This window comes from Typha angustifolia, chromosome 14, assembly GCF_048772165.1.
Source record: "Typha angustifolia cultivar Huaian chromosome 14, ASM4877216v1, whole genome shotgun sequence".
NCBI lineage: Eukaryota > Viridiplantae > Streptophyta > Magnoliopsida > Poales > Typhaceae > Typha > Typha angustifolia.
The window spans coordinates 7,508,056-7,523,458 of NC_133252.1; the positions used below are offsets into that span (position 1 = coordinate 7,508,056).

Genomic DNA, 15,403 nt, shown 5'->3' on the forward strand with positions numbered 1-15,403 from the left:
AAATCAATTGTCATAGTATAGGTAGATAATCAAATATTGCAGGCATTTGAGGTATGTTACAGGTCTTGCACTCTATTGAGCATTATTCTAAAAGGGTTGCGGCCAGTCATACTCGTCTATTATAGTGTTACCAGGTGTGACAAAGAGGATTTGCAAAATAAATACTTGAAGTAATAGTGAAACAACTACTTAACCCTGTCCTATCCTTAAAATTAAAAATCAAGAGATCATTCTAGTTGTTCATTGCAGTAAACTCCTAAAGCTAGAAATTTTTGCAGTTCTTTGTTACTCAATTAAGACTGTATTTCCTACTGCATTTATGTATTTAGTTGACAAGGTGGAGACGAAAGTTTACTGCAATGTTTTGAAAGGCGGCCGCGGGTGGTAGGCAGTCACCCCACCGCCTAGCGCCTAGGCGGAAGGTGGGTGACAAGGCGGTTTAGCATTTTTAATATAAAAAAATAAAAATAAATAAATAAACATATATAATATACATTACATACAGTAATTACTGACAAACAAACTAATAGATTAATTATTAAGTGATTAACATTTAACAGATTAAAACATTTCAACGGATTAAGAGATTAATAGATAATTACTAATTTACAACTTTATAAGCATTTATTCTTCAACAGATAATTAATTTAGTCGACTTTTAACTTGTCATTTTGTCTAATTGCCTATCATAACTGATTAACTGATTAAAACAGATTTAAAAAAAAGGACATTCGATCAACTCAATTGAGAGAGTGAGACTATGAAGGGGGGAGTGAGAGAGAGAAAGAGGATTGTGTGTGTGTGTGTGTGTGTGTGTGTGAGAGAGAGAGAGAGAGAGAAAGAGAGTGAGACAGGGAGTGAAAGAGAGAGGGAAAGAGGATCGTAACTCTTTTGCTTCTCGCCGTCCATTCTCGCTCCCTACCAACTCGTCCGCTTCTTGCTGTTGCTGCACGATGCCACTAGCCGCCGCTTTAGCTACCTTGGAGCTCGCTGTTGGTAGTCGTGGATAGGAGAGCTAAAGAGGATCGAAGGTTTAGGCTCTTTAGGGTTTCTAATTTCTCTACCGAGACTCGGGAGAGGAGAGCAGTGAGAGAGAGAGAGAGAGAAGAGAGTTTTTATATTAAGGTTAATGAGTTAGTTATCTTAGTGGATAATAACCCGACCCTATACCCGTTTGTAACCCGATAAGGCTGGTTGGTGGGCCGAACCGCCATTCCGCCTTATCCGGTGAACAGCCCACCTAGCGCCTTTTGGCGCTCAGGCAACTTGCCAAGGCGGCAGCCCGCCTTATGCGAGCGCCATATCAAATGGCGGGGCGGCCGATGCACCGCCCCGCCATGACGGCAGCCTTTTCTAATTTTCAAAATACTGATTTACTGTAAAGAAGAGAATACAGAAGTCCTTTTATGCCATCGAAGTCCTTTTGTGCAAAAATCTAGACAAGCAAGTGATGCTCATTGAGAACAGGAAGTGTGCTGAATCAATAAAATTAATAGCATGTATTTCTTGTAAGTACAAGTACATCTCTTACCAAAAAAAAAAAATATATATATATATATATATATATATATATGCACATACATATTTACCATTTAAGTGATAAACTAGGGCATAGCTGCTGTTTATAGCAGCTAGGACAACTATCCTCCAAGTACATGACTAGGGTTTAAATTCAAGAGAAGTTCTTCAGAAGTTCTCCTCTGAAGCTTCTGCGTACTATATCAGCTTTCTACAACCCAGGAAAAAAAAGAAGGAAAGCTGCCCAACTTGTCAAGTTTCATATGTTAAAACAAAATATTTAGGTGACAAGCCAAAACCATTGGTTGTCCAACTCCAATTTTGCATTTCCAAAGCTAATGATTTAATATGACAGGAGCACCACAGAAGGAGCAGTATCATAGTAAAATGTATAGAAAAGATAAAGGTATAAAATAATCAAGCACAGAATAAGAAGAAAGATCTGTATTCGCTTAAACCCACTGTAATCTTTCAAATGGTTACAGTAACGAACAAGGAGTCAAGAACATCTAATTCTTCTACTTTGATTGGCATTGGATTGAACTGATACGATTCGGACTTTACCGACGTCGTCTCGAGCATGGATTCACTTTAGGAGTGTTTTTGTTTCATGTTTTAGTGTTTAATTTCTATTAAAATAAGTTTTCTGTAAGTCGCGTTCGAACGCGGATGGAGTGAGTTCAAACGCGGTTTGTGAACGGGGTTGTGAACGTGGGTGAAGAGAGTGCATTGTGCGTTCGAACGCGGTGCGTTCAAACGCACTGTGAACGCCTGCATTGCGTTCGCAAATACCGACAGGTGCGTTCGAACGCCTGCATCGCGTTCACAAATCAAAAGGAGCGAACTCGGTGCGTTCGAACGCGGTTAGGCGCGTTCGAACGCGGTCGGCAAAAATTGTATTGTTAGGGTTAATTTGAGTTGTTGGTTAGCCTCTAAAAGGATGTGGATGGCAACCATAGGTGATTATTGATTATTGAGATTGACTTTTGCCTTGCCTCCTTCGTCTTCTTCGCTCCCGTTCTCTCAATCCCCGGCGACGCCGCTTCTAACCTCCCTCGACCGGCCATTCACCCTAGTCCCTTAGGGGTGGCCCTTTCCTCCCCCTTCTTCCAATCTATCCAACACTTGCCCTAACCCTTCCATCAACCATAACCCTTCAACCACCACTTTTCACCGGTGCCACCCCATTAACACCGGTCCACCTTCAACCACCATCACCTAAGATCACGTGCCTCCATCCACGGATCCAAAACAGACCACCCTGACCTTCGTCTATTAATCGGACGATATCTTGAGATCCCCACATCCGATTCGCCTGAAACTAGATTTATTGGAAAGCCATTTTCTAGGGCTACAACATATCAAAATTTCACATCGATCCGACGGCGGCATATTTCGGGATCTTATTTCAAAGTTTCGTGCCAGATCTAGTCCAAATCTGAGAATCGGAAGAGATCGAACCTTAGCCCTAAAGGGGAGATCGTATCATGAACAATTGCTATAAATATATAATGAAGAGCACACAATGGAAAATCCCAACTGAATCACTCAAACTGATTAAACAGACAGTATTACACAAAATTCTCCAATATGGTCATACCTTGGTCTAAGATTAAATAGTAAACAGAGTAAGAATTTGACAAACAAAGATTGTAACTTAAAAAAAAAAGTTTCCCTTCATCATGTATTTACTTCATTTCACTCATATTTCAACAACTTAGTCATGAAAAAGCCAAAGGAAATAAGTTAATACCTTTAGTAGTCCCATCATAATTTGTAAGTATCGTACTTCTAAAATGTACCGCTTCATTATTTGTGAATTAGGAGGCTCCAAAAGAAACTCTGACAGAAACTGAAACATAACAAACTGTTAGCAGTTCATGTTTCAATGACATTAAACAAAGGAAATACCAGAGCAAGATAGATTGGCTAACCTTCACCGATTGTCTTCTTGTCACATAATTAGTAGAAGTCAAAAGCTTTTCATAAAGTTCAAAGAACTGGAACAACACTTTATGTCAGATCAGTTGCATAAAACTTAGTAGGAAAATCTAGACTCCACAATTGCCTCTTCTGAAGAACTTTGAGCATCTAAATTCCAAAAAGTATTGTACAATGTGAACTTATAAGCTGACCTGCTCATAATTGGAGCTCAAGAATTGAGATACAGCAATTTCATGTTTAGTAAGCAAGTCCTGTCAAACATCTTGTTTAGTACAGATAGTGACTGAGAAGCATTTGATAAAATTTATGACATACAGAACTTTACTATTAAATGTCAAAAGCACCACCATAGGATAAACCTTGAAAGTAGCAAGAGCATCTGAAGCAATATCAAAGGTTGGCAATTCCACATACTTGAAGAACAGTTCGAAGCTAGTCGACTCCAATATATATCTGAAAGAGCACTACAAATCAAAATGCATGAAAAATCAAAATTTCCTTGTCTTAGGATAAGAAAGCATGGAAAACATGGAGTATATGACTTTAAACAAATACATCAAAACTGCAGTCTGCAATTTGCATGAGAATGAGATGGATTGTTTTGAATTAGTCATTGAGGATTCACAAACAAAGTCAAATCTAGAAAAGGTGTGGTTTAACCGGAAAAGTACTCAGTCGAGGTAATTCTGTTAAGTTCATGGTCTATCGTACATTAAATGACTACAATAATACAATTTGTGTATGTACTCCTGGTAAAATATGGACACTTTACTCCATTTCATTGATCAAGAACAATCGAAAAAGAAAGTCAGACAAGGATGATATCTCTTAAAATCAACATCTCATTCAACAGGAGTTTTAATATTAAGTTACAAGAAGGTCCCATACAAGGGAAAAAAATCATATCAGCAAGGTCAGGAGGAGGCAGTTTTAAGTATGCTTTACTTAACTAGAAATGGTATCATCCAACTTCAATAAAAAAAGACAAATTAATAAAACTGGCAAATTTGAAAACCACCATCTAAATTTTACCATTCAATTTCACACATCATCATGTCATGATAATTAAATCCAATAATAGGTAAAATATCGACCATATTCACATATAACTACATAAGGCAACTTGTCATAATATCTAGCATATGTAAAAATTAACAAATAATGATTGGCCTAGCCATTGCAAATCTAACAAATATTGATTGGCCTAGCCATTGCAAATCAAATATTATGAAAAGGTTCTGAATCACTATTATTGTATGACAGTAAATGGAAGAATTGATCAAAAGATACTGAAATCTTACTTTGCAAGTGTTGGATACTTAATACATTCTCTCAGCATATTGCCACAATTCAACGCAATTTCCTTGTTATTATAGCTGTCTCAGAACAGTTTGAACTGAATCAAGTTTCAAAAGAGAATGCATTGACAAAACTTAGCCAATAATCAACAAAAAACTAGTACAAAAGGAGGAAAACTCTATAAAACCCCACACATAGAGACTTTGTGAGTTAAACCCTGCAGTTTCCATACTTCGAACTCAAACTTATGTTTTCCAAAATGGTGATAAATCACCCCAAAAAAGTTCTAACTTAGACAACATCTATAAAGACACAAAAAAGATATATTTTATCCGATATTTATTTATGTGATACTAATACCTAGGATGTACCTTCCCTTCCATTTCTTCTATATTACTCACCTAAAATTTCTTATACATTAGACTTCATCCGCCTCTCACTCCTTCTCCCAAAGAGGAGAAAGATGTATTTATCTAATTAAATAGAGTTGACAGTCTTAAAGTTCGGTGCATACTGGAAATAACTTGTCATGCTCACTCTCTCGCATTTGAGGTGTAAGGTTTGTTCAGGGCATCAACCCCTATTAAATGTATTGATATGTTGGCATCTGATGTGGCAGGATAAAAAGCAAATAGAGGCCCCTATTTCAGTAAACTACATCTTGTCTCAAGTTCAGTTTGTTGATAGCCTTAATGTTGTATTTTGCTAGTTCATAAAATTTGAAAAATTACTCTATATTCATCACTGAGTACTTCATCTTATTCTTAATGTCAAAGAGAGAAAGGATCTGACCACGGAATTTGTACAAATATGAAATTCACTGGGTTGCAATCAGAACAAAATTGAACTTGTTTCTCTCACTTTATCTAGGCGGGATTTATGCAGCTTTTACAGGGTAACACAACTTGTGTCCATCCTTGACATACCTTTGTATAAGATCATAGGTTCAAACTGTCTTACTATATGTAAGACATTTGTAATTGAGCAGCAAAATGTAAAAAACTAAGTACATCATGTCACACTTAATAATCTTACTGTTTTTCAAGGGTACACAGTAGAAATGGACAATTTAAAATGGACTTTCATAAAGGAAATGGAGAGTGAAGAGTACAACAATGAGAATAGGACTCAAGGGAAACACTACCAGATACACTCAAATAAAGAAGTCTTCTTTCTAAAAAGGAAAAAAAGAGAGCAGAAATGTGAATATTTCAAGAGGAACTTTGGGTGGTAGGAAATTACCTCTATAGGGATTCATACTCAATAATCTCCATGCCTTTTAGAGAGCTTACAACACAACAGAGATGGAAGGTTGAAAATATGGCTTCTTGTAGAGAAAAAGCTAAACTTTTCTAATAAATGGAAGTAAAGAATACAAGAAAAAAAATAAGAGGTTCTAGGGAAGCTCTTCTCCACTCTTAGTGCAAAATTTAGTTTTGAAAAAGAAGAACAGAAGAAAATCCATGGATATTTCAGTTCTCTTTTTCTCCTTTCTATTCTTCTCATCGCACTCATTATTGCCAAAAAGGGGATCCACACTCTCAGGCATTTTGGCAGGAATGTCATCACAGACTCGCAGCAATGTCATCACTGTCACTCTTAGTAAAAGCTAGTCATACTATCACCTGAATCATGCATTTTTGGCAACGAGGAAAATACTGGAAGATCTGGTCCCTATTCTTCTACGCAGCACAAGCTTGTAATCAACAAATCCTATTGATGTGTTAGTTACTGATCATGATCATACCTCACAGCTGAAGTGCCCCTCAACCTACTCTTAAGAACCACTAAAAAAACAAAGGGTATGATGTAAGAGAGAGCACAAGGAATGAAAGAAGAGGGAGATATTGTACCTTGAAGAAGGTTGAGCTTAAGAAGAAAGGAGGCCCAAGGAGGAAGAGAAGTAGACAACATCAACAGGAAGAAATTGAAGGAGGTAGAGTTAGGGAAACCTGGATGATAGCAATCTCTAGAGAAAGGAGAAGGTTGGTCTAAGACTAGTAGAGGAAAGGTGCGCAATATACAGTCATGAGTATTAACACCATTTTGTGGGTCGTGCAGACATGTTCAAGGCATCATGCCAATGTAAAATTTGCAAAATAAATAAATAGGGCAAAGAGAGACATCGGTAGAGACAAAGGGAAAGGGAGGGAGAGAGAGAGGGTAACTTCATTGAAAACCTCTGCCACCCTCGAAAGCACCTGCCTTCGCCATTGTCTTTGTAGTAGTTGTGGCAGAGAAGTGGAAGGAATAGTAGTAGATCATAAATTATAACAATCTAAGCAAATTTAAGTTAGGATCCACTTAGGGCGTATCTAACTTAGGAAACGATTCGCTTGGGCATATGTCTTGCTCCTCATGCTCAATGCTATTGCCGCAATTACCACCTTCTTGATCCCTTTTGTCATCATCTCCCCCACCCCTATATCACTTTTGAGAGCATCAGGTCTTAAGGATCATTATTTACAAACTTATGGTAATTATGATAATGAAGATCATAGAAATTTACAAGAGCCAACTCGATATTCATCAAAGTTTTTAATTTTAAGTAAATATATTTTTTAAGTTTTCAAGCTTCATATGTGAGTAATTTATATTTTATTATGTTCTTATCATATTTTCTAAATTTTTAGAAATTTTTCTGTATTTTTAAATAATATTTAGAATTTTATGTAATTAAAAAATAAGCTGATCCAATATAAGCGACCAATACGTATCATTTTTCTAGACAGTTGATACCGATCTTGATCCTGATACTGGGATCCTTGGTTAAGTCCTGGTTAGGCAGCCCTCCATTATCTCAACCCAGGATTAAGGGTAGAGTTCATTACATGATGCTTATAATATTAGCAATCTATGTCTAAGGTTGTTAGCCTGTGTGGCATTCCGACAATCACATTGCCTTATTGAAGACTAAACATTAGGTAATCTGAAACCATGATTGGGAGGTAGGGATCGTAGATCTAACAATACTCCAGAAGGTAGGATCAGGACATTAAGCTATGCGCTCTTAATTTTGCTATGTGTGATGATGATAGAGGTAGGGTTGCGGGCTTACGACTGGAGTCATTAATCTGATGGCCATAGACAATCAATCACATGCGATGTCGCCAAGCATGTATAGGCGATATTATTGCTAGATGTCTATCTCTCCTTAATGTATGAGTTGATGTGTGAGCATATATTTATTATGTGATGGATAACTCTATGAGCATATATTTATTATATGCCGAGTAGCTCTATAAGCATATAATGATAATTTATAGCTATGGCTCTATGTAAGCATGAGAGAAAGGATTTGATAGTTTGAATGCTATATATTATGTGTTCCTTTAGTAATATATGCATGGTTCGTCGGATCGGCTGATTCGAATCAGGATCAGCCAAATCTAATCCCAATTTGATCTCTCTTCTCTTTTTCACTTTTTCTTCTCACTCTCTCTTACTCTCTTTCACTATTTCTTTCTTTTTTTCTCTCTTTACCATATAATTATTGTTTCTGTTATAGAGAGATATAGCTTCGATGAACTCCAACAAACTTCGACGTACTCCAGTATATAATTTTTTAATTATTTCTTTATTTTTCTCTCAATTTTTTTCATTTCTTCTACTCTCTCCCTTTTTCTTCTCTTTTATTCTTCTTCTTCTTTTTCAGTGCACCATAGTTTTTCTTTCTTTTGTTTGATTTTCTTCTCCTCACTCTCTTTCTAATCTTTTCTTCTTTTCAATTTTTATTCCACCATAGTTTTTCTTTTTTTTCTTTTCTTATTTCTAATAAATTTTTAGAAGTTTTCTTACATTTTAAAATAATATTTAGAATTTTACATAATTAAAAAGTCCAATCCGATCTAAGTGACTGATACGGTCGATTTGACCATTACGTATCATTTTTTAGAAAGGCCGATCCCGATGCATTATTATGATTATGTTGGCATATACATATATATTATATGGCATCCTTCTTTACATTACTTTTAGATTATAAAAATGTATACTTACTGAGTTTTATGCTCACCATTTTTTGGTAGAAATATTTTTGGATCAAGAGATGAAGCCAAGTCTATGGAGGAGCTGATGAAGATTTATCTATAATCTCTTTTTATCTATGTTATTGTTGTAAAATAAGTTAGATGGATTATAACCCGTGCACGAGCATTTATTCTATTAACATGTACCTGTGATATTTTGGACTTTTTCTTACTTGTATTATCTGTGAAAATGTTGGATTTTTAGCTTTTATTGATATATTGTGTTGAAACATTAACCAGCATATCACGTATAAATCACATGGGTCCTACCAATGAAAGGGGCACGAGTATTTAGTGGCGAGTGTTTTAGAATATAAGTTCGATGTGAACCGCACTCAAATGAATTCGAATTGGTCGTGTAGAACAGTAAAAGAAAATTTAGAAATACAATCAAACTTAGTGGTTCCTTTATTGATTCTTCTAGTAAGAACCAAAGATGTTACCCCACATTTATAAAAGCATACCAAGGATATTAGACGTTAGAACAATTGAGGAAACTACTGAAGGGAGATCATAGTTCATAAACTTTAGAGTTGTACTTTCTTCAAAGAGCTTTATTTTCTACAAATGTAAGGATAGTTCATTAGTCTGTGAACTTGGAGATTTGCTACCATGTATTAAAGCACAACTGAATAGCTTAAAGGATAGAGGACATATCTACTACCTTCAACGAACGAGAGTGAGGTTATCCATATCAAATTAAGGGCAACCTACAAAAAACAATCTATGTTCATAGAGTAGTTCATTGATAAGGAATTCGAGCAAAAGAACTTCAATTTAACGATTATCCGGAGTACGATAAGGAAGATTGCAAGTGAATCTTGTATCTAAGAATTTAGCGAAATAGATTGATCCGAGAAGTTAATTGGATCTGTAATTTTTTCCTCTCTTCAATGAGAGAAGTTTTTTAAAAATCATGTCTTGATCTTTTGCTTTTTTTCCTATTTAGTTTTGGATTTGGTTTTACATTCCCTACTCAGTTTCAATTTTCTAAGTTTAATTTAGTATCAATCTTCCTAGTTTGACTCAGATTTGACTTTCCATAATTCTTTTCCTAGTTGGTCAAGAATTCCTATAATTCCCCTGAAATTTTTAAAGACATTCCCTCTCTCTAGTGATGGTGCAGAATCTAATGAGTTAACCAATATAATTCGGTCCTGATCAGGTCACATCGGAGTCCAAGTAAGAAATTAGTCTATCTCCAGATTGCAGAAAATTAAAATCTACGCAGTTTCGAGAAAATATTCATCAGATATGCAATATTAGAGGTGAAAAGGGATCGAATACGAACCGGAGAGTGCTCAACCCACAACCAAATCTATATTTTTAGTTTGGATACGGATTCGGATACGGATATTGAATGATAGCAAAATTTAAAACCGTATCCTAACTAAACGGATACGAATAATTTTTACATAGAGAATCAAATCTTAAATAGATGTTATCGAATTTTAAACTAATTATGATCTTTTATTTAAACATAATTAACACAAATATTAAGAGTTTCACAAAACATAAATTTTTTGTATGTCAAATACAGATAAAATTAGAAAAATTGACATCTACAAATAATATATAACACATCATTAATAACAATATCAATATTCACTATTTAAATACGCAAACTAAAAACTGTAAATCATTCAAAAAAATATGCAAGTAATGGATATCCAATATTCGTAACCAAATCTGAAAATTATATCCAACCCGTATCCGAATTTGTTCGGATTCTTTTCAAAAATTATATCCGTATCCAAATTGGATAGAAATTTTTTATCCAAATCCAATCCGATTAGGTCGGATAGTAGGTCAAGTTGAAGTTAATCCGACCCATTTTCACTCTTATGCGATGTCCGAGTAAAACAAAACCAAATGGATTAGATAGGTGACGTCATAATCGACAACTTTCGTATTCTGAATTTCTTCCGGTTTGGACTCTATCTATCTTGGGCGAAACAGAGTTACAATCCAAGGAAGAGTTAGCGGACAAGTTAGATAGGTTAAATTATTTCTTTTTTATTTGATTTAGAATTCTTTTGTTCCATTCGCTATACATGAGTTTTATAGTTTTTATCATAGGCATGCTTTGGAATTGAATGAATTTATCTTCCTCAATCTCTCGATCTCTCCCTCCCTAACTTTCTCTTTATCATCTACTAAGTCTTTTTTCTATTGCAGCCCTCTCCTCTTAGTGGCTTTTCACTTTCACTGTGATGGTACTATTTCTCACCCTAAACAACCTTACCAAAGTCTTTGCCACAGGTGTAGGCCAATCATAGCATTTAGCTATCTATTGTATCCAATGTTTAGGCGGAGCGGCTGAGTGGGCGATTCGTGTTGGAGGGAAACGCATGCTTAAAATGGGTTTGAATAAAATAGCAATTAGCGTTTAATCGGTCAAAACGCATTGTTGTGGTTACGTGTGTTTTGTTTATAAGTCATATGACTTATGGATCTGGTTTCAAAAGATCCAAATCCTTTAAAGTAATATACTAGTCAAAACTCAACATGTGTTTACCTTTTCCTCACCTAACCACACCAATATAAATTCCAATCACCACCAAGAGAGAGCTCTCCCCCATCTCGAGCAAGGCGGCAATAGAACTAGAATGACACAACCAAAAAGGTACACTACTAAGCTCTCTCTCTCTCTCTCTCTCTCTCTCTCTCTCTCTCTCTCTCTCTCTCTCTCTCTCTCTCTCTCATTTTTTTCTCGGCATCATCACTGTGCTCACTGTGGGCAGCGGCAGCATGCATCGTCACTGCGCTCATTGCCGGCAGCGGGGATGTACATTGTCACTGCAGTCGCTGCGGCAGCGGCGGCAGCGTTCGTTGCTGCGCTCGTTGCGGGCAGCAGCGGCATTCATTGTCACTGTGCTCGCTGTGGCAGCGGCGGCGCTCATTGTCACTGTGCTTGCTGCGGCAGTGGCATTCTCTGCGGGCAGCAACAGGCATGCGTTGTTGTTGTGCTCGCATTGCGGGTTGTGGTGGCATTAATTTACTACTCTTTTTAGATAATATGCAGCTTGCGGCTATTATAATGTCTTCGGGGATGTCAGATATCAATAGCAAAAGAGATCCAAGTTGGAACTTGGAAGTATTGCATAAAGCCTGACCTAAAGGATAACAATAAACTGAAGTGTAATTATGGTGGCATATTTCAAGTGCTGGTATCTTTAGATTCAAAAAACATCTAGTGGTATAAAAGATGATGTTGCAGCCTGCAAAAAAGTACCAAAGGAAGTTAAACAAGAAATTCAAGAAGTCTTCAATGAAGCAAAACAAAAAAAACAAATGAAAAGGCAAAAGAGTTGCAAGAACTACATAGTAGAGTTAATATATCCAGAGGAGATGAAGACAATGATTACGATTATGGAGACAATGATATTGTTGTAGTTGAAAGTTGTTTGGGTAGACAAAAGTGACCTCATACCCAAAGGGCTATGGACAAATTTATTGCACCAGATCCTGAAATGGTTCTGCATGAAAGAAATATGAGACAAACAACTATGAAGGACAGTTTGAAAAAGGAGGAAAGATGGTCCTGGTTGAAGCTATATATCAAGCAGGAATCTCATTACACACAGCTACGTTGCATAGTTTCGAAGTAATGCTTGAAGCTATTGGTCAAGATGGTCCTGGTTTTATAGGGCCAACACTTTATGAACTTCATGAGCAATTACTCAATAAAGAAGTGCAATTTAATAAGAGAGGGACTACAAAGTCATATAGATTCATGGGCGACATATGGTTGTTCCGTTATGACAGATAGTTGGACTGATAGAAAAAATAGAAGCATAATGAATCTTTCTGTAAATTGTCATTTGGGCACGAGCTTTTTGAGGTCCATTGATGCCTCTAGTGAAGTGCATACAGCAAAATTTGTGTTCAAGCTTATTGCAAAATGTATCAAAGAAATTGGGGAGAAAAATCTGGTACAATTAGTGACTGATAATGCTTTATGCTGCTTCAAAGATGATAAGAGATAGATGACCAAACAAATTTTGGACACTATGTGCGGCTCATTGTTTGGATCTTATGCTCGAAGCTATTGGAAAAATGCACAAGATACAAAATATGATTACTAAAGCCAAATCTATTACAACTTTCATATATAGTTATTATATCACCTTGAGCATGATGAGAGAATGCACAGGTAAAAGAGACTTGGTAAGATCTGGTGTTACACGCCTTGCAACAGCATTTTTAACTTTGCATAGCTATTTAGAGAAAAGAGAAAAACTCAAGTATATGTTCACTTCTAATGAATGGTTAAGTAGCAAATGGTCCAAGAATACCAAATGGAGTAAAGTTACAGCAACAATTCTCAGCAATAATTTTTGGAATGGTGTCGTTCATACATTGAAATTATTTTATCCACTTGTAAAGATGTTACAACTTGTAGATGGAGATCAAAAATCGGCTATGGATTTTATTTATGCTGCTGTGCAAGAAGCAAGAAAAGACATCATGAAAACTTGTGATAATTAAGAGAGTTCATACAGAGTTATTATCGAATGGATAACAAATAGGATTCAAGGCTTTATTGCCCATTGCATGCAGTTGGTCACTTTCTCAATCCATATATTATTATGGCAATAAACAAATTGAAAGAAATAATATTATGATAAATGGTTTCACATAATGTGTTGAACGTTTCTATCATGGTAATCTCATAACACAAGATAAGATCACCGATGAACTTGACGCTTATAAGTATGCAAGTGGCTCTTTTGGTAGAGAAATTGCTATGAGACAAAGGGCTAATCCAGATATCAATCCAGGTATTAGTTGATTAGCTCTATGGTTATATTTGAATACTTCTAGAATTTTATTATCTTAAAGTTTAAAGTGCCTTATTTTATTTTTATTTTTCTCATTGTTTTGAGCAGTTAAATGGTGTCTTTATATTTCTGAGACACCTCATCTACAAGAAATGGCTTTAAGAATTTTAAACTTAGACATATAGTTCTTCTAGTTGCGAGCAAAATTGGAGTTTTTTGAGATGGTAGGAAAGAAAAGTTGTGATACTTATCTTTCTATTGTGATTGTTTCTTTTTTATTTTATGGTTTTTTCACAGATCCATACCAAAAAATGAAATAGGCTTGAGCAACAAAGCAAGAATTCGCAAGGAAGGTTTGAAGAAAGATCCTATCGCATCAAGGAATACAAAGAACATTGTTGCAAGGCTATCTAATTTAAAAATAAATGAAGAGGAAGTATTCCTTGGCTCTGGGTTAACATGGAGTATGGTTGAAGATACCTCCGGTGCAATGGAAGTAATGCCTCCATGAAAAAGTTCTAGATTTGCAGCATTAGGTGCTTCTAATTCTAGAAGGTTGGATGGCATTGATGAAGCACATTTAGACTCTGAGGATGACATGGACGAGAAAGTTGAAGTAAATCTGGAATTAAATATTGATGATTCTGATGACAAGATAAGATCCAATGAAGAGCTTCATATTGATTAAGCTAAAGCTTCAGGCTCAGAGTGATAATTATCTTATTTTGATTATGATACTTGATTTCTTCGCATGTACATATCTTTCCTAAGTAATGCGACTTAATCATGTCTTTTATTTTTTTTAGAATTTTACAAATATGGATGTAATGATTTTGTGGTGTTTGGTTCTTTATCTTAGTTTTCTATGGGTGCTATAGACATTATCATTAGATTTTTGAAACAATCTTTTTGACATATTACTAGCACTCAATATACTTTTATTAGAGGATGATTAAATATAGTTTTCTATGGATAAATATAATACTTTGTATATGTATCGCCGCCTTAATTCTAAGCGCCCGCCTAGACTACCGTCTAGCCCCTAGGTGGTACATAAACCATTGGCCGCCCATTTACTACCTTGAGTCTTTTAAAACATTAATTGTATCCGCAAGTCGCCACCACTATCTCTTAGTCGAGCCACATATACCAACTACTCAGCCTTCACTCCATCATCATCTCTACCATAATCAACCTCCATCACTGATTGTATCATATCCTTAGCCCTAGTCATGTTCCACTATCATCCATCTCTCTTTTGAGAGGACCCAAGCCGATCTACATCACTTTTTTATTGGACATCCAAAGCCGATCTGTTGGTGATCCTTGGCCGCCTTAAGCCAGGTCATATCAATAACAAGTAGCATTAGACTCAACAAATTAACAAGTTTCATTGAGTACGACAAGATAATGGTGTGTTAGGTATATTAGGTCAATAAGGTGGAATACAGTCTAACGTGACTCGCCTAAGTCATTCAAATTCAACCCAAGCATTCGAACGAGACTAGTAGGTAGTCGAACGTCATTTCCTTAGAGCATGTGTTTGTTCCAGTTTCGAATAAGGTACAAACTACAAGAAGCGTTTGAATAGCCCATAGGATTTTGAAGCTGCAATGCCAAAAATAGAAGATTGCGTCGAACAACTTGTAGCATTTTACTTCCTAGGACAGCCATCCGAAGTTTCGCTCGGAGTTTTGGGGGCTTAAGTTGTATTTTAGGACTTACTATAAATACCTTTAACCAAGGTTCTAAGTATTGGTTTCAGAATCAGAATCAGAATCAAAATCGGAGTCGGGTACTTAAAAAAGGGAAACATATCGACTATATCAG

The 15,403-nt window shown here is 36.0% G+C and overlaps 1 protein-coding gene across 4 annotated transcripts in view; it reads right to left on the minus strand.

Moving 5' to 3' along the window:
• Window positions 1–15,403, minus strand: part of LOC140776468 (uncharacterized) — a 32,922-nt gene that overhangs the window by 7,194 nt on the left and 10,325 nt on the right. For 2 of the 4 annotated variants that reach the window (XM_073120183.1, XM_073120184.1), the window contains exons 4-8: window positions 4,764–4,838; window positions 3,810–3,915; window positions 3,654–3,713; window positions 3,453–3,518; window positions 3,272–3,370 (exon numbers count right to left, since the gene is read on the minus strand). In XM_073120183.1, coding sequence (XP_072976284.1) covers window positions 3,272–3,370; window positions 3,453–3,518; window positions 3,654–3,713; window positions 3,810–3,915; window positions 4,764–4,838 — 406 coding nt within the window. The remainder of the gene's footprint in view (window positions 1–3,271; window positions 3,371–3,452; window positions 3,519–3,653; window positions 3,714–3,809; window positions 3,916–4,763; window positions 4,839–15,403) is intronic. The other 2 variants (XM_073120185.1, XM_073120186.1) reach the window with 1 other exon arrangement.